The sequence below is a fragment of the Eumetopias jubatus genome, unplaced genomic scaffold (genome assembly GCF_037043125.1).
Source record: "Eumetopias jubatus isolate StellerSeaLion01/CBP00866 unplaced genomic scaffold, mEumJub1_p1.0 scaffold_1, whole genome shotgun sequence".
Taxonomy (NCBI): domain Eukaryota; kingdom Metazoa; phylum Chordata; class Mammalia; order Carnivora; family Otariidae; genus Eumetopias; species Eumetopias jubatus.
The window spans coordinates 154,020,420-154,047,659 of record NW_028274807.1 but is presented as its reverse complement, the minus strand read 5'-3'; the positions used below and the strand labels follow the sequence as shown (position 1 = coordinate 154,047,659).

The 27,240-nt window shown below is 45.1% G+C and overlaps 2 protein-coding genes across 4 annotated transcripts in view; both read left to right on the top strand.

Moving 5' to 3' along the window:
- Window positions 1–3,544: 3,544 nt before the first annotated feature.
- Window positions 3,545–27,240, top strand: part of GLB1 (galactosidase beta 1) — an 85,989-nt gene continuing 62,293 nt past the window's right edge. For all 3 annotated transcript variants that reach the window (XM_028106987.2, XM_028106986.2, XM_028106985.2), the window contains exons 1-2: window positions 3,545–3,699; window positions 26,162–26,331. In XM_028106987.2, coding sequence (XP_027962788.2) covers window positions 3,622–3,699; window positions 26,162–26,331 — 248 coding nt within the window. In that variant the 5' untranslated portion in view covers window positions 3,545–3,621. The remainder of the gene's footprint in view (window positions 3,700–26,161; window positions 26,332–27,240) is intronic.
- On the top strand, window positions 3,912–7,396 carry TMPPE (transmembrane protein with metallophosphoesterase domain). The gene is made up of 2 exons (XM_028106990.2): window positions 3,912–3,994; window positions 5,927–7,396. Exon 2 carries the CDS (start codon window positions 6,036–6,038, stop codon window positions 7,377–7,379), a length of 1,344 nt encoding a protein of 447 aa, XP_027962791.1. The 5' UTR covers window positions 3,912–3,994; window positions 5,927–6,035; the 3' UTR covers window positions 7,380–7,396.

Below are 27,240 nucleotides of genomic sequence, written 5' to 3'. Positions count from 1 at the left end.
CAAAAATAGGCAGCAGGCCAGATCTGGGCAGCTGGCCTTTGTCAACCCCTGTGCCTCAATTCAGTTAAGAATGCCTGCTGTATATTATCACCTTGCGCCTATAAGCTGGGAGAGTGGGAAAAACTGAATCTGCCATGTGCTAAGGATTAAAAAAAATTTTTTTAACTTCATTTTGCAATAACTCAGACTTAGAAAAAAGTTGAAAAAACAGTACAAAGAATTCCTTGTTTGAGTCCCCAAATGTCAACGTTTTATATTTGCTTTACTCTTCCACATGTGGGTATACACTCATTTTTCCTGAACTGTTTGAAAGTTGCAAAGGTGATGCCCTTTTGTTTCCTAAAAACAAAGACATCCTCTTATATAACCACAGTGTGAGTATCCAAATCAATAAATTAATACAAAACTATTATTTAATCTTCAGACTTTGTACCCTTATCGAACTCAAGAAATTAACTTACAGGCCTAATTCTGACTTCATCAACTGTCCTACTAACACTCTGTATGTGCCAAATGTCTTGTAGTCATCACCTCTGCTCACTTCCCCAACTACCCTGTGAGTTTGATATTATTTTACCAATGAAGAAAATGATTTACCAATTTACCAATGAAGAATGATACTATTTTACCAATGAAGGAACTGAAGCTCAGAGAAGTTAAGTAACTTGCCCACAGTCACATAGATATTAAGTGGCATACTTGGAATTTTAATCCAGGTGTGTCAGCTTCCAAAGACCTTGCTTTTCAGTACTGGACCCAGGTTGCAGGGTTTGAAAAGGACTTCACCATACAAGGAGAAGCAGTCGGTGTTTCAGGCATGAGAAGAACCTGAGAAGGGAGAGCCAGTGACTATTTCTCAGTTTCTCAAGGAAATGCCCAGTGGGAAAAGAGAAAGGCATGAACAAATGGAATTTTAGCTATTTTGTTACATAATACAAAAGGTTTTTGAAACATTTTTAAAAGTAAAATATAACTTTTTAACTTATTTTAAAAACAGATACAGAAAGTGATACAAAACAAATACATGACTTAATGAGTTATATTATGGAGAAAACCCTTGTAACCACCTTTCAGTTCAAGAAACAAAACTCTCTTGCCTCCCAGCCCCCAAAAGCCCCTGCATGGGCTGGGTCCCAATCTCAGCTCCTCACCCCCATAAGTAACCACTATTCTTGACTTCCATAGTCATTTCTTCCAGCGTTTAAAAACCGAATTGAGGTTTTTTTAAGGATCCACAAGTTGTACAAAATAGTGTTAAAGAAAAAATTATTCTGACACTTGTTAAAATGGTAAGGAAGACTTCCTTCAAGATGTTGTAATGTGGGGTAGCTGGGTGGCTCAGTAAGTGAAGCGTCTGCCTTGGCTCAGGTCATGATCTCTGGGTCTTGGGATTGTGATGGAAACACATGTCATGCTCCCTGTTCAGCGGGGAATCTGCCTCGCCTTCTGCCCCTCCCCTCACTTGCGCTCTCTCTCTCATAAATAAATAAAACCTTAAAAAAAAGATGTTGTAATCGGGGAGAGAGAGAGCTTTCAATTCTTTCTTTCTATTTTTTAGGTTTCAATTCTAAGTAGAGCAAAAACAAAGACAGCTGGGGATTTATAGCTTACCAGCAGAGTGAGGGGGTTGTGGGTAGAAAATTACAACAGGGGATATCGGAAAATTCTTGCTAAGGGCAGGTCAAAGACTTAGAAGTCAAATTAGGGGATGAGGAACTTGATCAGGTATCAAGAGTCAGGGAATTTTCCCTAAACTGACTAAGCAGGATTCTTTGCTAAGACAAGGCAATGCAGGCCTGGAATGGACAGGAAGAGCCTAACTAAAGTTTAGTTCAGGAGGGAATCTGTTAATAGCATAATTTAACCTTACATTTTATTTTTCAAAATAAGGAGTTAACAAAATCTAATATTTAAAAGAATTTTGTGCTGTCAATTATAACAAATAAAGCTGGAAAGAATTAAATATATGTATATATTTAAAAGTTTTTTATACTGACACACACATACATATAGAAAAGCAAAATAGAACAACCTTATGATCCAGCAACTGGACTACTGGGTATTTACTCAAGAATACATGAACACTGATTCAAAGGGATACATGCACCCATATGTTTATAACTCCATTATTTACAATAGCCAAGATATGGAAACAGCCGAAGTGCCCATCGATTGATAGATAAAGAAGGTGTAGTGTATATATATATATAATGGAATGTTATTCAGCCATAATAAAGAATGAAATATTACCATTTGCAATGACATGGATAGAGCTAGAGAGTATAGTGCTAAGCAAAATAAGTCAGTCAGAAAGACAAATACCGTATGATTTCACTCATGTGGAATTTAAGAAACAAAACAAACAAGCAAAGGGAAAAAAATAAGAGAGACAAAGCAAGAAACAGACTTTCAATTCTAGAGAACAATTTGATGGTTACCAGAGCAGAGGTGGTGCGGGGGTAAGTTAACTAGGTGATGGGGATTAGGAGCTCACTTGTAGTGATGAGCACAGGGTGATGTATGGAAGTGTTGAATCACTATACTGTGCACCCAAACTAATATAACACTATGTTAACTAACCGGAATTAAAATTAAAACTTTAAATAAATAAATAAACTGAAGAAAAAAAATAGAAGTGAATTCCCTCTGAAACTCAGTTTCCATTAAAGCTGAGAATCTTGCAGTGTCAGTGAAGGGAAGTGGAATTTTCAGAGCTCCTGGGGAACCAGCCAGGAAAAGATTCTGTAATTGAGGCTGCAGAGACCTTTTCTTCCCAAGTGTAAAAAGATATAATACTATTTCACACCCATTTGACAGATTCCCTGCATTGCAAGGATGCTGGGAGACTCGTGCAAAATTGAAAGATGGGAGGTGTTGCTTCTCTTACCTCCAAAACCCAACCATGAAGTAGAAATTCTGCAAACCCGGGTGCTTTGCGGGTTGGTATTCAAATTTTGTCACGGTTGAACCATACCTCTAAAACTATCAGTAATCTAGCACAGTGGCTCTCAAATTCTCACTGGAATAACCTGGAACATTTGTAAAAATGCAGATTTCTGTACCCCATTCCTAGAGTTTCTGATTGAGCGTTTCTGGGTGACGCCCTGGAACTTTCATTTCTGACAAGTACCAGGTATGCAGTTGGTCCAGGGGCCACACTTTGCGGATCCCTGGATAAGTCTTGCGGAGAGCCCCGGACGCAGGGCTAACATTCTATCTCCTCCGCTTAGGTGTATCTGGTCTCAACTTCCCCTTCTGTCCTCTCAAGGCAGCAAGGGAGCAAGGAGACCCTTGTTAAAGTCCAACCCCGGGGCGCGTTATCAAGCTGCTGACAGTCAGGCCTCCTGATTGCCTGCCTAAAGGGTTCCTCCCCGCGGCAGCTGCCAGCAAAATCCAGATAACACTATCCAGGAGTCACGCGACCGCCCGCGGCCCCCGGGTTCGCCCAGGCCCCTCCTCGCCCCCGCCCACGGCTCCGCGGTCGCGGGGCGGAGCGAGGGGCGGAGCAGGCGTGGGGCCCACAGCAGGGCCGGTAAGGGGCGGTGCCAGGCCACGGGTCCTAAGTCAGGTGACGCGGAGCGGCTGGCCCGCGCGCCCACTGCGGAACAGAGAGGCTGGAGAATGGACTTGCTGGGGGTGGTTCGCATTCTCTCTCTACTGCTGGTGCCGCTGCTGCTGGGTTCTGCTCGCGGCCTGCGCGTAAGTCCACAGGACCCCGCGCGGGGGTGCACTGATAGGTGGCAGGCTGGTGGGGGACTGGGCGGGGGCTGCGGCCGCCCGGGGGCCCTGCAGGGCGTGGGCCTGGGACGCCGGAGCGCGCCCCGGCAGGCAGGCAGCTGGAGGAGCGCAGGCAGTGGACCGGCCCTCCCCTCGGGGGCGGGCCGGGCGGGGCGCGCGTCCTCCCCGGTAAGCTCTGTCGCTCGCGTGCTCAGCCCCGGTCGCCCCTTTCGCTTGGACCCCCTTCCCCGTTGGTGCAAGGACGGGGTGAGATAAGGTGCGCCCAAACCTTTCCAGCTTTGCAGGTTTCCGGGGGGGGGAATCCAAGGAACGCTCGGCATTGGAGGGCGCCTTGGGCTGTGACTTGAGGCGCCCTCCCTTGACCAGTTCTGGTGCTGCGGAGCGCTCCGGAAGGAGAAAAATGGGGTCAAGATGAGGCCCCCGCGATGGGAACGTTGGATTGATTCCTTCGAGGTGTTCTCCTTTCAGACATCTCGTCCCCTTCTCGCCACTCTCTGCTGCCTACTTTTTTGGCTTGGATTTTCCCGATCTTCAGGGTTTGGCGGTGCAGGCCAAGGGTGGGCAAGAGATAGGCTGCAAGTGGCACCCAGCGTTGCTGGAGGGAGGTCCGGCGGAGCAAGTAGGTGAGATGGTGGGGGAGTGCAAAATTGGCGGGAAGACAGTCTCAGTTAACTAGTCAGAGCTAAAGCATGGACCTGAGAGGCCTCCAGACCGCTGCCTGGGGAGGTCAGCATCCCAGTCGTGGACAGATTGGGGGGGGCGGGGAGGGGCGGGCAGGTAACTGAAATGGGCACCTGCCCCTCTGCACGTTTAGCGAACGGACTGTGGTTCCCCCAAAGTTTGGGTGGGCTGATGCTGGGCGTGTTTTCAGTAGAAGGAGGGGAGATTTGGGCCCGTTTACTTGTAAATTGCATCCCTTGATAAAAGGCTTTCAGCGAGTGCTTAGAGAAAAGTCATAGATTTATCTAAAATCAAAGTTGAAAATTTTAAGTAGTTGAAAAACAGCTGCTGAGAATAGCTTAATTTGGGGTTTTAGGGAAAGGTCATCTCAAATTGAGTGTTTGCTAACTTCTGTCTGCCTCCGTTTCTGGTTTCCCTTCCGTGTGTGTGTGTGTGTGTGTGTGTGTGTGTGTGTGTGTGCGCGTGTGTGTGTGTGTGCGTGTGCGCGCGCGCGCGCCCGCCCTCGGGGTGAGAGCTACCCAGCTGTGAGAACCACTGGCCAGGGTGGAGTTGGGGAACTGTTGCAGGGAACGGTGGCAGAGAAAATGGGGGGTGGTGGCAGATCTTAACCAATATCTGGGAGGGTTGTGGGAGGAGAGAGATCAGGGTTTATGGGTGAGGAGCTGGTGGGAAGGGTAGCCCCCTGGAAAACGGTTATGCAGTATCATCCAGCAGGGGGGTGCCCAGAGCCTACACGGGGAGGCCGGCTTCACCCCAGGAATTCTTATGTCAGGTGTCTAGGTGTCCTTCCTGGGCCCAGAGCTTCGGAGAGATGCAAGCAAACTAGCTTTCCACAATTTCCTTGTTTACATGTATATAGAACAGCGGTTCTCACACTTTGTCCTAGAAATTAAAATAGAAAATTTTAAAATATTTATTATTTAAGAAATAATCATTATATGTTAACAAACTATATCTTTTGAAAAATAACAGTATTTCTCCCCAAACTTGAGGGGGAAGAGTGGCACGGTTTTACATTTTTGCAAACGTCTTTCACACCTGTCCTAATAGATGATAGCCGGGTACATTCAGTCTTGCCACATCACATGTCACTGAGCCTCTGGAAAACCCCACTCTGCACTCATGAGAGAATGAGAATGCAAAAGACAGTTATAGCTTAGTATTATTATGAACATAATTTTGAATAAATGTGCCTCCTGAAAGGGTCTCCCCAGACCACACTTTGAGAACCGCTAATTTAAAATAACGTTTTTCTTATTATAAAAAAAAAGTTCATATGCTCTGTGGAAAAACTTTTAAACATTCAGAAAACTATCAGTAAGAAAACGAGAACTGCCCACCACATGACAATCCACTCTGTATTTTAATAATAAAGTGTAGCAACCGACTGGCATTTGAGTGACTTGGATTCAAGGAGGGTTGGGTAGATATGAGTGACCTTCAGGTTTTGAATGGGGACAAGGAAACTCTAATATCCCACAAAGCTGACGCCAGTTCCTGGTTGCAGGCGGAGCTGACCTGGAAACCTCTGCTTGGCCACTGTCCTTTCTAAGGAACTCGCCTTCCCGAGCCCGCCCGCACAGAACTGGCAGGGGACCCTTTTAGGAGCAGAGAACATGGCGATCTTCAGGCAGCTGTCCCTGGGTGCAAAGGCTGCCCTGGCTGCCAGCACTGTCTTCGTGTCCATGATTGTGTCCCGCTCCTATCTGGCGGGGAGCCTCGAGCTCAGGGCCTGGCGTTGGCTGTTGCGCCTGCAGCTCGCCCTGTTTGCCAACTCGCTCATGCTCATTGGCTCCCTCTACATCTGGCGTAGCACAGTCAGCAACCTCAGCCACTCCCCAGCCGCAGAGTCCACCTGTTTTCAGCTTTGGAAGATGGCTGTTGTGGCATTTCTGGCCCTGGCCCATTCCAGTTTCTTCACCATGCTCTTTTTAGTGGCCGAGGAGCCCTATCTCTTCTCCGTGGCGGCCTACTCCTGCCTCGGGGCATACATCATCATGCTCTTCTTCCTGTGTACCCTCAGTGGCATGGAGCAGGCCTCCCAGCTCTTGGCCTGGCGCAGTGGTCGGGCCGTGGGCAGCCTTGACAAGACAAGGAAGCTGGCTGTCAGGCCAGCCCTGGCAGTGGTAGTGACCGCCGTGCTCAGCGTGCTGGGGCTGCTGAATGCCGCCCAGCCCCCAGCTGTGAAAACTGTGGAGGTGCCCATCCAGCAGCTGCCTCCCTCGATGGACAGCCTCAAGATCGTGCTCCTCTCAGACATTCACTTGGGCCCCACAGTGGGCAGGACCAAGATGGAGATGTTCGTGAGGATGGTGAACATGCTGGACCCAGACGTCACAGTGATCGTGGGTGACCTCTGTGACGCCGAAGCCTCCATCCTCCGCACAGCTGTGGCTCCTTTGGGCCAGCTCCACTCACGCCTCGGCACCTACTTTGTCACGGGGAATCATGAATACTACACGTCGGACGTCAGCAACTGGTTTGCGCTGCTGGCATCCCTGAATGTCAAGCCCCTTCACAATGAGAACGTGAAGATTTCCGCCCTGGGGCCCCATCATGGGGGCGGAGAGGAGGAGGGCTGGATCTGCTTGGCTGGGGTGGACGATATCGAAGCAGACATCCTGCACTACTCCGGCCACGGCATGGATCTCGTCAAGGCCCTGGGGGGCTGCAGCCCAGACCACACCACCATCTTGCTAGCTCACCAGCCGCTGGCTGCCAAGAGAGCCCTGCAGGATCGGCCAGATATTAACCTGATTCTTTCTGGGCACACGCATGCTGGGCAAATCTTCCCCTTGAACGTGGCAGCCTATCTCTTGAACCCCTTCTTTGCTGGCCTCTACCAAGTGGCCCAGACTACGTTTGTATATGTCAGCCCAGGCACAGCCTACTATGGGATACCCATGAGGTTGGGTAGCAGGGCGGAGATTACGGAGCTCATCCTGCAGCGGGCTCCCTGAACCTGGCCCTGCCTCGTACGCCTCTTCAGTGCTCTTGCCCTTCACTAGCCATCCGTCCTTAGAGCGGGTTGCCTGCTTTGCCCCCTTCAGCCTCTCCTGCCCAGCCCCGCCAGTACACGCTTCGTCACAGGCCTGGCTTGAACAGTGATTTGTGCTGGGGCTGCCTGGCAATCCAGCCTGGTTTACTCTGTAGATGGCCAGTTACTTTTTTATATGAATCTGTGAGGCTGCTCAAGTCACATATGTAAGAACGAGCATCTGTTTTCCAGGTGATGTGGAGTAAGCTCTCTTCCTCTGCAGAGCTCACAAGGCTGAACTGAAACATGGGGTTGCTTAAAAGGATACCTCTAGAAAGCAGAACAGAGAGGAACACTGGCGTTTTTAAACCCTCTTTAGGACTTAGGCAGTTCCCAGGGTCACTGATCCAGAGCTTTCTGGGGGAAGGGGCAGTGTTGCTAGGTGATCTGGGAGGACAGGCAAGAGGGAAGCCCCTCTGGCTGCTGGAGAAGAATGTTTCCTTTTCCCTCGTGGTTCTGTCAGAGTCATCTTTATTGAGGGCATCAGGCAAACCTGCGGGGCAGAGGGCTCGGGCTGTTCTGGGCCTCCAGTGCCGCTATTTTATTGCCCGTGCTCCTGGGCCTTGGAGATTGGGGGTCGGGGGGCGGGGGTTGGAAAGAAACATGAGCACAGTGGTAGGCGTTGGTAATAGTACTACTGCTTAGGAATTCGGTGGGGGGGTTGCCTCCCTGGTCTCCATTTATCCAACACTTGGGTGAGGCAATTAGGGATAAGCTGCTTTTCCCTCCTCGAAGGTGAGCAAACTGAGGCAGAGAGAAGCAGGACACTGGCAACATGACAGGGTATGTAGGGGAACCTTGGCTGGAAGCCAGGTCTTCTGCCTCGCTGTCCATGGTCCGATGCTTAAGGAGCAGGATCTGTGACAAGTGAGGGCAGGACTCAAACACATGCAACTGTGCAAAGAGAATGAACAAGGCTCTAGAACCTGATGGTCTCTTGGCCTGGAAGGGGGTTGGCTCGTTTCAGCATAGGATGTCTGTAACGTTGGAAGAAGAGTCGAGAAGGTGGACTCCCCCCACCGCTGAGGTTTGGGTGTGTGTTTTGCGAGAAACCGAGGTTCGCTCTCTACCAGGGGAAGTTGAGGTTGCATGGGGAAATGGCAGGACTTTGTGCTCTAGCGGGGCGGCGAGACCTTCCTTCCCTCCCTCCCCCTGGGCCCTGGCTGTGGAATGCCAGGACTGTCTTCCCTGCTGGGTGACTTCCACACCAACACCTTCCTCTCCATCCCTCACCCCGTCCTGACCCCATCAGCGTTGTCCTAGGGCTCTGGCCATAGAACCATAGCGCCATGCTGCTGGGCTCTGGACCCTCTGGAGTGACCCCACCCTGCTGGCCCAGCCTCTTGTGCCAGAGGCAAGAGACCCTTCAGCCCTGAGGTAGCATTCAATAAGCTCTCCTGTTGGATAAGGCCTCACTGAGAAGCCTGGGGACCTCGGCTCAGCATTGACTTATTTGTAATTGAGAGTCTTTCTCCAATGGGGAACAAAAACACCACTCTGCCTGGAGAAGCTCGCCCTGCTGCTCATTGGTCAGGCAGTCTGGCAAATGACTTGCCCTCACCGAGCCTCAGTTTCCCTCACCCTAAAATGAGGATAATTCTCTCTACCTCAAGATTGTTTTGTGGGGCTGGTATTAAGACGTGGACTAAGGTACATGTGGCCCATGTTGGTGGTGTTAATATTTAAACATCACATGGGGCACGCTAGGGAGCTGTGTTGGGCACAGGTGCCCAGAGAATTTATGGAGTGGCCAAACCTGGGGAGTGTGAGTGGGTAGCATGCTGCCTGTGGCCAGGGTCCGGTGATCTGTCAAAGCAGCAACCGCTGGGGGTCTGCTTCCCTTGGCCTGTGCTACAGTATCCTTGTGCACACTGGGCCTGGCCACAGGGAATTTCTTCATTTTCCTCCTGTCTTCCTGGTGTATAATGGAATCCTAGGCGATCCTGGAGACCCCCTTTCTTGTCCGCAGGCAGTTGAGATACTGACAGCGAGCCTTCCAGGCAAATTTAAAATCCGTCTTTCAGTTGAGATGTCAGTAGTTTCTTTACTTTGTATCCCCTTGTGCTCAGTCGTCCTTGCAGCCAGGAGTGTTTGGAAAACAAACTCACTCAGAATTGAGGAAGGGACCCTGGCCTTTCTTTGAATAGATCTTGCAGATGGTGGGATTACAGAGAGGTGAAGTGCTTCACCCGGGGCTGCCGCCCAGCTCCTTGCTGGCCACCCTCCCGGCCTCAGGGTGACTGCTCTTCCAAACCCTCTCCCTTCCTTGGGACCTGACCCCATTTTCTGGATCATTCCAGTTGACTTTCTTGTTCCCTTTTGTTTAGATCTCACCAGACTCTGCTAGTTGATGCCATTTGTCGTCCAGCCTTAGGTGCTGCTGGTGGTTGACTTGCCTACCTGTTTGGATCTTTTTTCATCAGTGTTCTGAGCTTCATGAAATTAGCTTCCTTCCTTATTTTTTATATTGCATCTTTGTCTCTTCTTTCTCCTGAAGGCTATCGTTTTGCGGTCTTGTGTACCCTTCATCCTTGTTCTGAAGTCCTTGCTTGACTGATTTCTTTCTACTCCCGGAGTTAAGACAGGGCCATCCTGTGTGTCTTGGGAATACTGAGCAGCAAATCCCCGTGCGTAGTTTATTTATTTATTTTTTTAAGTTTTTTTTTTTAATTTATTTATTGAGAGAGAGAGAATGATAGAGAGCATGAGAGGGAGGAGGGTCAGAGGGAGAAGCACACTCCCTGCCGAGCAGGGAGCCCGACGCGGGACTCAATCCCGGGACTCCAGGATCATGACCTGAGCCGAAGGCAGTCGCTTAACCAACTGAGCCACCCAGGCGCCCCCGTGCGTGGTTTATATCCCATGATGAGGTGCAATTGTTCCCAGCAGAAATCCCTCCATTACTGTGCAGATGTGGCCCTGGCAGGCCACTCTCCATGCTACCCTTTGCACCTGTTCCCTGTTCCCCACTCACTTACCTTCTTTGTTTTGTTCATTTATGGCTGGGGGAGGTGGTGAGGAACATTTACTTGAAGCTTGAAAATCCTTTCAATTTCCTTTCAGTTTCTTTCTTTTTTTTTTAATTTATTAAACACAAGTTAAAATGAAATGTAATGCTTTTTAAAAAATTAGCAATAGCATGTGAAATATACTGTTGTTATAAAATCTCAATAAATTAATGCTGTGTCATCCTTTCCAAACATCCAGCCATCCTTTTCTCCCCCTATTTTATTTTGTTTTAAACTTTTTATTGTGAAAAAGTAAAAATATTCACAAAGCAGAGAGAATAGTATACTGAATCCCCAGGTTCATCATACAGCTTCAGTAATTATGACTATTTCGCTGTACTTTCTCATGTACCACTGCCTAGTACTCTTTTTTCTTTTTTGGCTGGAATATGTTAAAGCAAATCTTAGAAAACATAACTTCAGAGGCGCCTGGGTGGCTCAATCAGCTGAGCATCTGATTCTTGATTTCGGCTCAGGTCATGATCTCAGGGTCCTGCGCTCATGCTTGAGATTCTCTCTCCCTCTCTTTCTGCCCCTCCCCACCCATGCTCATTCTCTCTCTTTCTGTCTTTCAAATAAATAAATCTTTCTTTAAAAAAGGAAAACATAACTTCACCTAAATATACTTTTTAAAAAAGCACATCCATAATGTCATTGTATCCAATAAAGGTAATTCTTTAACATCATTTAATACCTAGTTAGGAGATCTGGGGCTGGAAGCCAGGTCTTCTACCTCTCAATACGTGTGTTTTTCTACCATTTCAGGGTTAAGTAGTTGTATCTGAGTACGGGATTAAATGAAAATAACTGTGTAGAGAATTCATGTTCTGTTTCTCCTGATTACGTCAATTGTCTTTTTATTGTGATAAAAAACATGTAGTGTAAAACTGATCATAATGATTTTTAGGTGTGCAATTCAATAATGTTAAGTATATTTACATTGTCATGAACCCCACCCATTAAACAATAACTCCTCTTTCCCCCTCCCCGCTGGCAACGGCCATTCTGCTTTCTGTTTCTATGAATTTGACTGCTCTGGGTACCTCATATAAGTGGAATCAAACATTATTTGTCTTTTTGCGACTGGCTTATTTCACTTTGTATCACATCCTCGATGTTCATCCATGTTGTAGTATGCGACAAGACTTTCTTTTTAAGGCTGACTAATATTCCATTGTATGTATAGCCTACATTTTGTTCCATTCATCCATCAGTGGACATTTGGGTGTTTCCACCTCTTGTCTATTGTGAATAGTGCTGCTACGAACATGGGTATGTATATATCTCTTCAAGGCCCTGATTTCTATTCTTTTGGATACATACACAGAAATGGGATTGTTGGAGCGTATGTTAGTTCCATTTCTCCTTTTTTGGAGAACCTCCTTACTATTTTCCATACCAGTTGCACCATTTTACACTCCCATCAGTGCGTAAGAGGTCCGGTTTCTCTACATTCCCACCAAAACTTGTTCTTTTTTTTTTTTTTTTGATAATGTGGTTTTGATTTGCATTTCTCTAGTGATTAGTGATATTGAGCATCTTTTCCTATGGTTATTAGCTATTAGCCTATCATTTTTGGAGAAATGGCCATTCAGGTCTTTGCCTATTTTAAAAATCACGTTATTTGATTTTTGTTGTTACCGAGTTATAGGAGGTCTTTATGTATTCTGGATATTAACCCCTTACCAGATAATATGATTTGCAAATATTTTCTCTCATAACAAAATTGACTTTTCACTCTATTGATTGTGTCCCTTCATGCACAAAAGTTTTTAAGTTTGATGTATTATTTGTCTGTTTTCATTTTTGTTGCCTGTGCTTTGGTGTCATATCCAAAAAAAAATTACCAAGTTCAGTGTTAAAGCTTTTCCCCTTTGTTTCCTTCTAAGAGTTTTATAGTATTGGGTCTTATGTTTAGGTCTTTGATCCATTTTGAGTTAATTTTTATATATGGTGTAAGGTAAGGGTCCAGCTTCACTCTTTTGCATGTGAATATCCAGTTTTCCCAACATTTCTTGAGAAGACTCTCCATTCCCTGTTCAGTTGTCCAAGAATCCTTGTTGAAGACCATTTGAGCATATATGTGAGGGTTTATCTCTGGCCTCTCTACTATATTCCATTGGTCTATTTGTTTTTATTTTTAAAGATTTTATTTATTTGAGAGAGAGAGAAAGAGCATGAGCAGGGTGGGGGAAGGGCAGAGGAAAAGGGAGAAGCAGACTCCCTGCTGAGCACGGACTCCCCCCCCCCCAACACAGGGCTCAGTCCCAGGACTCGAGATCATGACCTGAGCCAAACGCAGATGCTTAACTGACTGAGCCACCTAGGCACCCCTATTTGTCTGTTTTTATACCAATACCGTACTGTTTTGATTACTGTAGCTTTGTAATATTTTGGAATCAGGAAGTGTGAGTCTTCCAACTTTGTTCTTCTTCAAAATTGTTTGGGCTACTTGGGGTTCCTTGAAATCCCATATGAATTTTTCTATTTCTGCAAAAAAATGCAGTGGAGTTTTATAGAGATTGCATTGAATCTATAGGTCACATTGGGTAGAATGGACATCTTAATACTCAGCCTTCTAATCTATGAACACAGGATCTCTTTCCATTTATTTCTTTCAGCAGTGTTTTGTAGTTTTCAGTGTATGAGTCTCACCTCCTTGGTTAGGTTTATTGAGCATTTTATTCTTTTTGATGCTATTGTAAATGCAGCTGATTTTTATATGTTGATTTTGTATTCTGCAATTTTGCTGAATTTGTTTTAGTCATAATTTTTTTTTTTTTTGGTATATGGAATCTTTTCTTTTTCTTGCCTTGTTGCTCTGGCTAAGACTTCAATACTCCGTTGAATAGAAGTGGTAAGAGCAGGCATTCTTGCCTTGTTTCTGATCATAGAGGAAAAGCTTGTGGTCTTTCATCATTGAATATGATGTTAACTGGACTTTCATACATGGCCTTTATTATGTTGAGGTGATTTCCTTCTATTCCTAGTTTGTTGAGTGTTTTGTCATTGAAATGGTGTTGAATCTTGTCAAATCTGTTTCTGCCTCAATTAAGATGATCATGTGGTTTTTGTCCTTTATTCGGTTAATATGGTGTATTACATTGGGCGCCTGGGTGGCTCAGTCGGTTAAGCCACTGCCTTCAGCTCAGGTCATGATCCTGGAGTCCCGGGATCAAGTCCCGCATTGGGCTCCCTGCTCGGTGGGGAGTCTGCTTCTCCCTCTGACCCTCCCCCCTCTCATGTTCTCTCTCTCTATCTCATTCTCTCTCTCAAATAAATAAATAAATCTTTAAAAAATATATGGTGTATTACATTGATTTTCATATGTTGAACTATTCTTGTGTTACAGGAATAAATCTCACTTGGTCATGGTGTGCAGTCCCTTTAATGTGTTGTTGAATTCAGTTTGCTGGTACTTGGTTGAGGATATTTGCATCAATATTTATCAGAAATATTGGTCTGTAGTTTTCTTGTTATGTCTTGTCTTGCTTAGGTATTAAGGTAGTATTAGCCTCATTGAATGAGTTAGAAGCCTTTCTCCTCTTTGATTTTTTGGAAAGGTTTCAAGAAAATTGGTGTTAATTCTTTAAATGTTTGGTAGAATTCTCTAGTGAAGCCATCTGGTCCTGGGTTTTTCTTTGTGATTTTCAGTTTCTGATTCCATTTTCTTTCTAGTTTCTGGTCTCCTTGGATTTTCTGTTCCTTCATGATTCAGTCTTGGTAGGTTGTATGTTTCTAGAAATTTTTTCCATTTGTTCTAGATTACCCAATTTGTTGGCATACACTTGTTCATAGTAGTATCTTATAATCTTGTTTATTTCTGTGGCATCAGTTGTAATGTCTCCTCTTTCATTTCTGATTTTAGTTATTTGAATCTTCTCTCTTTCTTAGTTCATCTAGCTAAAGATTTGTCAGTTTGTTGATCTTTAAAAAAAAAAAAACCAACTCTCAGTTTCATTGATTTTTTTTTCCCTGTTTTTTGTTTGTTTGTTTGTTCTGTCTTTCATTTATCTCTGCTCTGATTTTTATTATTTCCTTCTTTCTGCTAGCTTTGGGTTTAGTTTGTTCTTTGGTTTCTTTTTTTTTTTTAAGATTTTATTTATTTGACAGAGAGAGACACAGCAAGAGAGGGAACACAAGCGGGGGGAGTGGGAGAAGGAGAAGCAGGCTTCCCGCTGAGCAGCGATCCCAATGTGGGACTCGATCCCAGGACCCTGGGACCATGACCTGAGCCAAAGGCAGACGCTTAACGACTGAGCCACCCAGGTGCCCTGCTCTTTGGTTACTTGGGGAATTATGTCTCTTTATAGTTCTTTTGTTTGAATCAGGATCTAAAAATAAAACCCATATACTGTATATGACATATTTCTTAAATCTAACTGTATAAAACATCCTCCCCTCTTTATGTCATTTATTTGTTTAAGTTATCTGGATATTATCTTAGTATTTCCTACATTTTGGAACTGTGGTGGTTAATGTGTTGTACTATCCCTCATATTGTCTGTGAACTGATAGAGCTAGAGATCTATAAAAGTTGCAGCTAGAGGCTGGGTAGATTCAGTTTCAACTTTTTTTCTTTTTTGGGCAGGATGACTTCATTGCTTTCAGTGAGGCTAAGACTGACCCACGGGTCCAGTGTTAATTTGATCCCTCCACTGGAAAGTTCCTCATCATCTTTTCATCTAAGGTTTCAGCAGTCATTGATGATTATTGCCTGACTATTCCACCAGGGATTCCAAAGTTGTGTTTTTTTTTTTTTAAAGTTTGCTACACTCATTATAGAATTTAGTGAGCCAGAGTACTAAGAAGGCTTTCCAGGAATAGTTGATTACTTAGCTTTTATATATTCAGGAGACAATGGAAACTTCTTTTACTTCTGTTCTGAATTCTGAAGGAGTTTTTGGAGCAATCAGAAATATCCTGCCATCAGTCCCCAAAATGGTGATTTTTAATTTCATCATCTGTGGTTCTTCTAAAAAGAACTCTCCTCATCAATTGGTTACTCTGAAAAAGGCTATAACAAAGGCAAGAGAGATGCTAGACTCTTCCCCTTTATTCATCAATTGTCAGAATAAAGAGTTGATGCCCCAGCAAACTCCAGGGATGTCCAATAAGCTCTTCTTTGGGGTGGGAGGGAATATCATGAATTTGGCTCTTTTCATATATCTGATGTGTTTCAGTCCATTGAAGTAATAAATCATTTTTTTTAATATTTTTTTATTAGAAAGAGAACAGAGGGAGAGTGAAAGGGAGAAGGAGAAGCAGACCCCCCACTGAACAGAGAGCCTGATGCCAGGCTTGATCCAAGGACCCTGAGATCATGACCTGAATTGAAGGCAGACGCTTAACTGACTGAGCCACCCAGGCACCCCTGAGTGATAAATCTTTTGCTGCTCAAAATCTTCCACCTTTGGCCAGTTGGAGCGAAATTGCTTCTGTATCATCCTGTAATGGTTTTTGATAGTTTTAGGCTTATTTTGTATGTATTCTGTCCTAGACTTGGACTAAGTAATTTCTTGAAGGAGTTCTGGTTCCTTTTAGTGGGAATTATTTAAAGGCCATAATTTAAGTGCTAGAGGAGTTAAGTGTTACTAGCTAGTGTCGTTTCTAAGCTGTTTCAGTGGCTGTTGCTAGGAAATAAGTATTTTTTAGAAAGAAAAAAATTATAAGTTATATTAGTATTTCCAATTTAAATAGCAAATTATGAGCTTTTTTAAAAATGATCTTTATTTTTTAGAGCAGTGTTAGTTTCACAGCAAAATTGAATGGAAGGTACAGAGATTTCTCACAGAACCCAGATTACAGGGTTTTTACTTAACTTTCTTTTATGTTTGTTTCTGTTTTACACTGAAAATTTTGGTTCCTAACAGCCAATGTAATTACTTATTTACTTTATTCTACATATATATATTATGGATTCAAAATAGCAATGAAATATTGCTAGGATGAAATCTACTGGATGCAGTTTTATTTGTTCATTTGTTTTACCTGAATGCAGTTTAAGATATATTTTTATCCTTAGGCTGAATACCATCAAAATACTATTTCAAATTCACTTGAAATGGTTCTTTCCTGTGTGGAAAGAAAGTTAGGTCTGATTTTAACTTTTAAGAACTGTTTTATAATTTTACAACTGATTTTTATTTTTTTTAAGACTATGGACTTAACTTTTCTCTGAGCTGAGAAGGCAGAATTAAATCTGTAACTGCCTGTGAGTCCTGGAGGATTGGGAGCTGGTCCCAAGCTGTGTTCATTTCTCCTCCATTCTGCCATTTTCCTTCCGCTTCCGTTGTAATTTATGCTCTTCATCCACCGTCTTTTTGGAATGCTGGACAAAAATCTTTTTGGAACAAGACAGGCATAAATAAATAACAACATTGATAAAAATAGAATGCATAAGCCATAGCAGGTCACCCACAACTTCCTCCCCATCCGTATTGATCATCACCCTTCCCTGTGGCTGTTTTGCTTCTTCAGCCTGTCTGATGTCTGGTACTTCCCTGACACTGGATGTTTGAAAGGCTCTTAGCTCCGGCACAGAGTTTGTTGTATAGTCATCTGAAATACCCCTCTGTCTTTCTATTTTGTGAGTTGAGGGATCTGGGAAGCCCATGTGTATAAACACCCTTCCATTCCTATCTTCTCCACTCCCCTCAATCCTTTGTCCCTCAACCCTAGGGCACTAGCAGCCTAGGAGGGTGGGTCTCTGCCACTCTGAAGCCGAGCAGCTCATGTGAGGAATTCTCCAGGCTCTTGGGCCTCTGGGGTGAGTGAAAGGGGATACAGGGTGCTGGGGATGCAGATCCATTGAATAGGTGCTTTACCAGAGTCATACTGAAGGGCTTGAAGATGTATTGTCTTCATATGGTCAGCATGACCCATAACTTGTGATGTCACTGAGCTCCTTTTATTTCTTTGTTCTGGTTGAGGAATGTACATAAAGTAATGCTAATACAATGATTTTTAGTCCTGAGTATTAGGAAACCTGGGGAATGGTCACCTTACCTGGTGACATAAATATTGGTATTATGTTTAGTTTTCTTAAAGAAATTGCTTATTTGCCACTGAAATCTACACGAAATAAATAATTTTATAAAAATGTTCTGTAGGACAGTATTAGGTCTCTGTTGTGTAATTGGTTTGAGGGTATTTTGTTTGTACTGCTGTCTTTTTTCTCCACTATTATATGCATTATGTACACAGGGGTCTTGGGAAGGTGTGTGCTTTGCCTTGCTTGCAGTTGCTTTTTCTTTTGTAAGTTTCTGTGATCTCATGCATTGTAAACACTGATGCTACCACACCCCTGCACATACGAAATAAAACCATGGCTCTTCAGTGTTCCGTTCCCGTGCCAATTAATTTAGAAGGCGTGGAATCTGCCCACAGGTCAAATTTTATGTTGTTTGTATTTTGGGGGAATAAGCTCTGAAGGCAGTTTCACTCTTTCCTTGTCTCCTGACATTTCTCGATTGCCTTACTTCTGTCAGAGGTACCACAGCTCAGACATACTAAGGAGGCTGGCCCTTTAAGCTGGATCCTCTCAGGTCCTTCAGTGTTGAGAGGGGTCACTTTGGAGCCACGAGGCAGATTTTCCCTATTGACCTTGGCCATGACAGCCACCATTTGGAAGCTGTCTCTTAGGTGATGCTGCTTCTGTGGCTGTCCCTATCAGTCAACTCTGTACTGCTTTTCTAAGCCTCAGTTTCAGAGACTTGTCACTGCTCCCTGGATCCAAATAACATGATGTTGTTTATCTATCAGACCAGCATGACAGCCCATGGGATGTGCTGATGACCAGGGTGTCTCATGAGAGAGAGTGGGGCAGTCAGGGGGGCCCTGGGACAAGAGAGAGAATGTGTACTGCTCTCCTGCCCGCTTACAAACAAACTGCTTTTGATCCTTTCTACTGATGGTTTTGAAAAGAATAGAACAGGGGTGCCTGGGTGGCTCAGTTGGTTAAGCGACTGCCTTCGGCTCAGGTCATGAGCCTGGAGTCCCGGGATTGAGTCCCACGTCGGGCTCCCTGCTCAGCGGGGAGTCTGCTTCTCCCTCTGACCCTCTTCCCTCTCGTGCTATCTCTCATTCTCTCTCTCTCTCAAATAAATAAATAAAATCTTAAAAAAAAAAGGAAAAAAAAGAAAAGAAGAGAACATTAGCCACAGACCAAACACTAGGGGCTGCATTGACTCTCCAGTAATAATACTACACCCACACGGCAGGGGCTGCTTGGGTTTCCCCTTAGCTCAGTTTGTAGCCCACCATCCTGCACCATGATCTGTCTGCTTTTTGCAGGGGCGCACATGTGATAGGAATAGGGATATGATGAGAATGTTCTGGGAGTCTTTGTGGAGGGGATATGAGGATCTGCCATCCCAAGAGGAATTGTGGGCTTGCCTCAGATTTATCTTGGATTGAGGTGGGGAGTGGGTACTTCCACGATTTCCACTTGGCTCTTCCCTCCATAATGCCTCTGACTTGCACTGTGGGTTCAGGGGGCTCTTAAGTAAAACCATCCCAATTTGTGCTCAGGACCAGGGAAATCACCGTAGGATAGGCCCTCTGGCTTGCTGGACCCACGTAGAAGGACTTGGGCCATGGTTCCCTTTCTCCCGGGTGTTCTAAAGAGCGGTAAATGCCATTACATTTCAGAATACCCTGGTATGTCAGCTCAGGTAGATCCAACCATCCCCAGATGGTCTGGGGGGCCCATTTTCCCCAGGTACCTGAGTTCTGTTGGGGAAGGATTAGGGGAATATTCATTGTGTATAATGGAGTGGAATCACAAGGTTCTTCCTCAAGGGATCCATCCAACCCTCCCTTCAGTCAGTTTTCCATTGCAGTGCTCGTGAGTTCTTGGGTTTTTTTTGTTTTGTTTTGTTTTTTCTTGCTAGACACGTCAGGCAGCACACTTGCTGGTTACCCAATCATCCCACCCACTGGAAATGCTGTGGGTTATGAGCCTTTGCCTGAGATCGCCACAGGTTGGCACACCCTGGTTGTACTCTGACCTAGCGGGTCGTTGTGGTGATTGTGTGGTCCCTCTCTGGTTATGCCAGTCTCGTCATCCTCGGTGCCACGGCAGCATTTTCTGTCATCCCTCGCCTACAGAGGACAGCCTCACTGGGTTTCTTGAGGATGCCAGGGCCCTCCTCAGTAGTGCATTCCTTCCTGAAGGGAGTGTTCTCTGGCCTGTCCTGGGGGATATAGTCAGATGGTGGGTTGTCTGGTCACCATTTTTACATTCCCATCTCTTTGAGACATCTCACACATTCCTCAGGATGCCAAGCCCATCCTGGCATCTCCACCTCATTTCCCATAGGCCGATATCATGCTCCTGCTCCAAGGAGCCAGCTCCCAACAGCATCGGAATTGGGTTAAGGTACCTTTGTCAAGATGGTAACTCACAGGGGCACCTGGGTGGCTCAGTCGTTTAGCATCTGCTTTCGGCTCAGGTCATGGTCCCGGGGATCCTGGGATTGAGCCCCGCATCGGGCTCCCTGCTCCGTGGGAAGCCTGCTTCTCTCTCTCCCACTCCCCCTGCTTGTGTTCCCTCTCTTGCTGTGTCTCTCTCTGTCAAATAAATAAAATCTTAAAAAAAAGAAAAAGATGGTAACTCACAGGTCATGGGAGAGTGCGCTGTCAGTAAACTTCCCTCTGGCCAGCCTTACATTCTGTCCCTCAAGGTCCTCTCCCAGAGTGCCCACATGGTTAAGTCCTGAGCCTTACCCTTCTAGCTGGAGATGTAGTCTCTTTAAAGATGGTCACAGAAGCCTCTGGCATCACAGAATGCCTGGAGTGGATGTTGATCCCATCAGGCAATCTTTCTTCAAAGCTTCCAAATCTGCTAATAAAAATCAGCCAACTTCACAATCTTTGTGAATTACCAGTACCCCTCCACACCCCCATTCCAGGGGTAGAGCTGATGTAGACGCCAACTCCTCTTCTGCCAGTACCTGCTGTCAGTCCGGCACAGGTGAGGACCATAGAATTCATATTTGCATAATGTGGGGTGTCACCACCCACTTAACACCAACTCTAGGGTCTTGTTGCTGTTGATAGATATGAGAAATCCAGGTATAGGTTCATAGCCTGAGGATCTGCTGTTTAGGCCAATCCTGGTACCCATTGTCTTAATTTGGGTTCTTTTAGAAGCCAAACATGAAACAAGGGCTTGAGTGCAGGTGATCTGAGAAGGGATCCAAGAATGCAGGCATGAAGCACAGGTGGAAAGAAGCAGAAGTCTGTATAAGGATGTATCATGGTTCTCGCGTGGGCAGTAGGGTCAGAATTCTGCCAGGATCTCCTGGAAGGTACACAGAACATCTCCAGTATTGTCTGCCTTAAAAGATGCAGCTATCCACCCCATTGGTTGAGGGTTGGCCCCGGAGGCATGGGCACCCCAGCACTACTGGACCCCTGGGAGAGAATCTTAAGCAGACTCCCACTGAGCGTGGAACCTGATGCAGGGCTCGGTCTCATGATTCTGAAATCACGACCTGAGCTGAAATGAAGAGTCCGTCACTCAACCCACTGTGCCACCCAGCTGCCCTTCATCAGTCCGCTTTTTAATTTTATTTATTTTTATTTATTTTTCCAGTTTTACTGACAAATGACTCTCATCACTGTATAAGTTTAAGGTGTACAGCATGGTATTGTGATTTACATATATTGTGAAATGATCACCACTGTATGTTCAGCTAATGCCAATCTTCTCATATAGATACAGTGGAAAGGAAAGAAAGAAAAAAAGAAGAAAGGAAAAAAGTTTTCTCCTTGCGATAAAGACTTGTAGGATTTACCCTCTTTTTTTTCTTTTTAAAGATTTTATTTATTTATGAGGGGTGCCTGGGTGGCTCAGTCAGTTAAGCAGCCTACTCTTGGTCATGATCTCAGGGTCCTGGGATCGAGCCCCGCATCAGGCTCCCTGCTCAGTGGGGAGTCTGCTTCTCCCTCTCCCCCTGCTCATGCACATGTTCTCTCTCTCTCAAATACATAAAATGTTTTTAAATTTTTATTTATTTATGAGAGGGGGGGAGGAGCAGACGGAGAGGGACAAGCAGACTCCGTGCCGAGTGCCGAACCTTACGGACCCCAATATCACGATCTGAGCCAAAACCAAGAGTCAGACACTTCAACCGACTGAGCCACCCAGGCTCCCCTGGGGTTTACCCTCTTAACAGCTTTCCTGTATATCACATAGCAGTGTTAACTATAGTCACTATGTTGTACATTTCATCTCTAGTGCTTATTTATCTTTTAGCTGGAAGTTGTACCTTTTGAACGCCTTTCCCCAATCCCCCTTTTTTTATTTTGTCAACATTTTATTAGGAAAATTGTTACACACAGAGTTGAAAGAATTTTATACTCACCGTCCAGATTCCACCGTTAACATATTACTATCACTCTATCCCTCCACCCATCCACCCATCAATCCATCTTTTTTGAATGTGTTCAAAAGTCAGTTGCAGGCGTCAGTGTACCTTCCCCTCCAAGCATGTCCTCCATCATTAATTAGAGGTGAATATTTGTTTATAACTCTTTTTCCCCCTTTAAGGTAGACTTTACATACAATGAGATAAACAAATCTCAAGGGTACCCTTTGATGAGTATTGAGAAATGCACACACCTGTATAATCCGAAACCCATTTTCAGCTAGAAGATTACCATTACCCCAGAAAGTTCCCTCATGTTCCTTACCAAGCAGTACCTGCCTTCCCCCTCCCAAAGACAACAACTACTCTGATTATTTCCCGCCATAGAGTAGATTTGCCTGTTCTAGAACTTCATATAAATGGGCTCATACAGTGTGAACCTTTTGGGTAGGGCTCAAACTCAGCATGACGGTTTTGAGATTTATCCGTATTATCAGCAGCACCGGTAGTTTTGCTTTATTGCTGAGAAGTATTCTATCGTATGAACACATAGAAGTTTGTGTATCCTTTCTCCTGTGATGGACACTTGCTTACTTCCAATTTTAGACAATTATGAATGAAGCTGCTGTGAACATTTGTTACTAGTCTTTTCATGAAAGTATGGTTTTGTTTTTCTTATAACCAAGAAAAAAGCTTTATTTTGGGGTGCAATTTGGTTTAAACAGTGTTGCAATTAAAACAAACACACAAACAAACAAAGAGAGAATACCATGTGTCCATCCCAGCTTTGTGCTGTGTGCCCTCTGCTCTTTTGTTTGCTCTTCTTCTTTTTCATCTGTAGTAACCCCAGAGGTTGTGTCATTCTCCCATAAAAACTTCTGTATGTATCTCTAACTGATGAGAACTTTTTTTTTCTTTTGTGTAATCAGCATGCCACTGTTTTAGCCAACAGAATGAACAGTAATTCTTTTAATTCCACCTAATGCCTGGTCTCTGTTCAGATTTTCCATCTCAACATTGGGTTTTCTTGCAGTTCCTTAGAATCAGGATCCAAACTAGGTTCCCATGCTGCATTAGGTCGTTACGCCTCTTAAGTTCTCTTTTATTTTCTAACAATACTCTTTATTTTGTTTGATTTTAATGCCATCAATCTGTTGGAGCAACTCTATCATTGGACTTCTAGAGTGTCCTACATTTTGGATTTGGCATATTTTGCTTCCTTGTGCTATGGGTAGATTAAGGTTCAGTTGAGGTTCAAGTTCGGTAATGAGGCCTGCTTCTAGGTGGGGCTGTACTTCCTGTTGAATCACAACATGAGGGACATAGTGTCTGCTTGTTCCATTTGCTGACATTGAGCAGAGGAATCATGTACATGTTAACTCCCAGATGTTAATATCCGTGCAGTCTTTAATTTCCCCCAGTTGATACCTCTTTTAAGTCTCTCTCTCTTTTTAAATGCCCCCAATTTTTCCACCTGAGACCAGTGGGAGCCTCTTCAGGTTAGCCCCTGTGTCCTACGTCTAACCGCCCCCTGGTCCTGGGGGTTCACCTCCTGTCCACTGCCCACCTCTTTGCTGCCGCCATGGTCCATGACTCTGTTTCTTTTTTGCCGCTTCAGGAAAAGTCCAGAGTGCCCGACATTTGAAAACACACATTTTCACGCAGTCTTCCATGTAAATTGCTCTCCACAGCTCTTGGCATAAAGCCCAGGCCCGTGAATGTGGGCGTCAGGGCTCATTTGGTCTGGTCCCTGTCCATCTTCAGCTCCCTGCCGTGCACTGTCTGTACTGAGGTTCTAGGGCTCCTTCTCCGCACCCTGCACACTGTCTTCTCTGCCTGTGTTCTTTCCCTTGCCCAGCTGCTCCTCATCCTGGGGCTTAGCTCAAGCCAATAGTTCCCAACCCTGGCTGTACATGACATCACCATCTGGGCAGTTTTAAGAAATGCCAATGCCTCCACCCAATATCAATTAAAATCTGAATGTCTGGGGTGAGGCCTGACTTTGCTATTTTTAAAAGTTTGCACAGGTGATTCTGATGCCTGGCCAAGGTTGTGAACCAGAGTTCCTCCCTCTGGGAAACTTGTCCGCACACCCCACTCCTGGGTCATGTGCCATTTATTACCACTGCAGCTTTCCACTCTACCCCTGACCCCAGCTTTATTGAGGTATAATTGATAGCTAATACTGTGTAAGTTAAGGTGTGTAGCATGATGATCTTATCCTTACTTTACCATCTGGGCCTCACGATGTTGACACCTAGTCTAGATGGAAGCTTCTCGTAGGCTGTTGCCACATCTGTGTGGCTCCCTCTGCTATTACTCAGCACATAGTAGCTGGTTGGTATATTTGTAAATGGACGGCAGGGAATACTTGGGCTGGATTCTGGGGTTGTTTGGATGCAGGGGTGATGCTCCGCTGAGTGGGATAAAGGCCTGAGTCCATTGTCTGCTAAGATCAGGCCTCAGCAACCTCATCCGCTCCTCTGAGCCCCTTCCCCTAGACAGGCGGGTACAAATGACCCTCTGTATTTCCCGTGGCTTACCCCGTTTCTACCTGTCCAAAGAATTTCTGCACCTCATGCATCACCTCTGAACTCACAGGATGTGTAGGAAACCCTTTTTTGGCACCTAATCATATATGTGCTGTGAAAATGTTTTTAAAATCATCCATTGGGGCACCTGGTATAAGAAGTAACTTTCATATTTTTCTTTTCTTCAGGAGTTTCTTGCCTTTGAATGACAGTCAAAGCCTTGTTTACTAGAAGAACAAAGTGATATGTGATTGATGCTCTGGCCCTTTCTTTAGAAATGATTCTTTTAAAAAAATTTTTTTTAAATTGTATTTATTTATTTGACAGAGAGAGTACAAGCGGGGGGAGCAGCAGGGAGAGGGAGAAGCAGGCTTCCCACGGAACAGGGAGCCCGATGCTGGGCTCAATCCTGGGACCCTGGGATCATGCCCTGAGCCGAAGGCAGACGCTTAACAGACTGAGCCAACCAGGCGCCCCAGAAATGATTCTTAAATTAGTTATTCATTTATTTTTGGTTAGCTTTATTGAGGTGAACTCACATACAGTATGGCTTTCCATTTGCCCCTGAGCGATCTACTCCGAGTTAACTTTCTTTCCATCACAGTGCTTTAACTCCCTAGTTGGATTTCAGGCCACATGTGATCTAGGACCTATGCTCTTACAGTTGTTTCCAGATATGGCTTCAAGGGAGGCCTCCAAAGCTGTCATAGACTGTGGTACTCTATGAAAAAAAGCTTTTTTAAAAAAAGCATAAAGCTGCACAGGGAATCTTACCAGCAATGGAGGAAAGCAATTAACTGGTTTCTTATGGCCCTGGTCCTGTTGGCACTTAGGACCCCTCGCTGCCTTTTTCCATCCACCAGAGGGCAGTGTTCTATTCGACCTAACCATTGGCTTCCCTTTCAAATCCTAGCATTTTAGCTTCTGAACCGATCCCCGTGTTTTTCGAAATTTGATTTGCCTAGATTTTGCTAGAAATACGCCTTTCATTGCAACCCAGTAGAGACATATATCAAATGCAACTCTGTATATGTATATATAACAAAAGTTTAATAAAATAATACTTGTCTTTACCATGTGCAGTACACTGATATTTTCTATCCTCTTTCATTTAAAAAGTGCCGATCAAAAAAAAAATTTTTTTAAGTGCCAATCATCACCCAGATTAGGTTCATGAATCACAAATTGGGTTGCAGCCTGTAATTTGAAATATACTGCCTTAAAGTTCATTTAGTCTGACATCCTGCATGTTTATGGAAGTGGAGGTGCAGGGTCAGAGAGGGTGTTTGCCTAGTCACTGCAAGACTTAGAGCCCCAGCCAGGACTTTAGACTTCTCATCTGTTGCTTTCAGCAAGGTGACAAGACTGTCGAGGTACATCTAGTGCTCCATCTGGTCACAGCCACAGGGATGGAGGGTGTCCACGTATGTGTTCTATTCCCAGCACACTGTGTTTTGCTATACCAAGGAGAGAGTCTCCTCCAGTGGGGTTTTCCCTTTGGGAATAAAACTTCTGTGTCTCAACTGCCTTGATTGTCACATTGGTGCTGGCCTCTGGAAGGTAAAACCTTTGGAGTCCTGCACATGGGTCCTCCCAGATGATTTCTGTTGCCTTGGTGCATTAGCCACTGGCTTAGCAGTGCTTTGTTTTATAGCCCAGAAGCCAGGCATTAACTCCATCAGCAAATTCCACAAATGAAAGAGGCAGGGAGCCACTTGCCATGGTCAGAGTGTCTGCTTCCAAAAATGTGGAAGGTGGAGGTTCTCATGTTGTCCCATCCTTGCTCTGTAGAATGCTTCCCAGAGGACGTTCAAGATCGACTATGGTCACAACCGCTTCCTGAAGGATGGCCAGCCTTTCCGCTACATCTCGGGAAGCATTCACTATTCCCGTGTGCCCCGCTTCTACTGGAAGGACCGGCTGCTGAAGATGAGGATGGCTGGGCTGAACACCATCCAAACGTAAGTAGGAGGGCACTGGGCTCTCACCTGGGCCTAGACACCCAAACCTAGACAGAGGGCACAGCTGCATTTCTCCGTGCAGCTAGCAGTTTTGTTCCTCAGAATGGGACACAACATAATCTGGAGTTCCGGGAGGGGCTTGGCATCAGCTCAATTGGCCCTTCTTCAGATAATTAACCACTTCTTCCTATCCTGAACTTGGTCTCTGGAAATCATATAATGAACCTCAGCTTAAAAAGGCAAAGGGGAGTAACAGTGACAGAGCATTTACCGTGTGCAAGGCACTTTTCATGAAAGATTCCATTTCTTCATTTCCATTTACAGCTGGTGACACTGAAGTTTACCCAAGTGCCTGTTTCTGGCCAGAGGTCTCCCTAGAATTTGGAGTATTTGTAGGCAGCCATGGCTTTCCTCGGCTCTAGGGGGTGTATGCCACGTCAGGTAGATTCCTGAAACCCAGTTTCTCCTTGTGGTTCTGCTGGGGTAATTCTATAGCCTAGACTTACAGAATTCCCCCAATAACTATCTCTCCTCATCTCTTCTGCTGTTGCAAGGTGACTAACTAGGGGGAAAGTTGGGGCGGCTGGCCACTCTGGTTTTCACACTACTGATGAGGATTGCCGATAGCCTCTTCAAGATAAAGGGTGAGGGAAATGCAGAGGCAGATTCCTGGGGTTCGGGGACCTACTTGCAGTTTAACACTTTGCTCTGGGGGACCAAGGCTATCTGTCCCAGGGAGCCCTGAAGCCATGGGATTGTGGGAAAAGGCCACGAGCCAGGGGTCATCCAAGAGACCTCTGTGATGGCAGTGGGTAGCTTCGTAATGTAGTCTGTGGTCTAGGCCGAAGGCAGCCAGGGGAAGTGGTAAAAGTTTTTGTCACTTTACTTCCTGCGTGCTGTTCTTGACAA

Excerpts from the sequence above, each read along its gene's own strand:
- TMPPE (XM_028106990.2), top strand. The coding sequence starts at position 6,036 with ATGGCGATCTTCAGGCAGCTGTCCCTGGGTGCAAAGGCTGCCCTGGCT.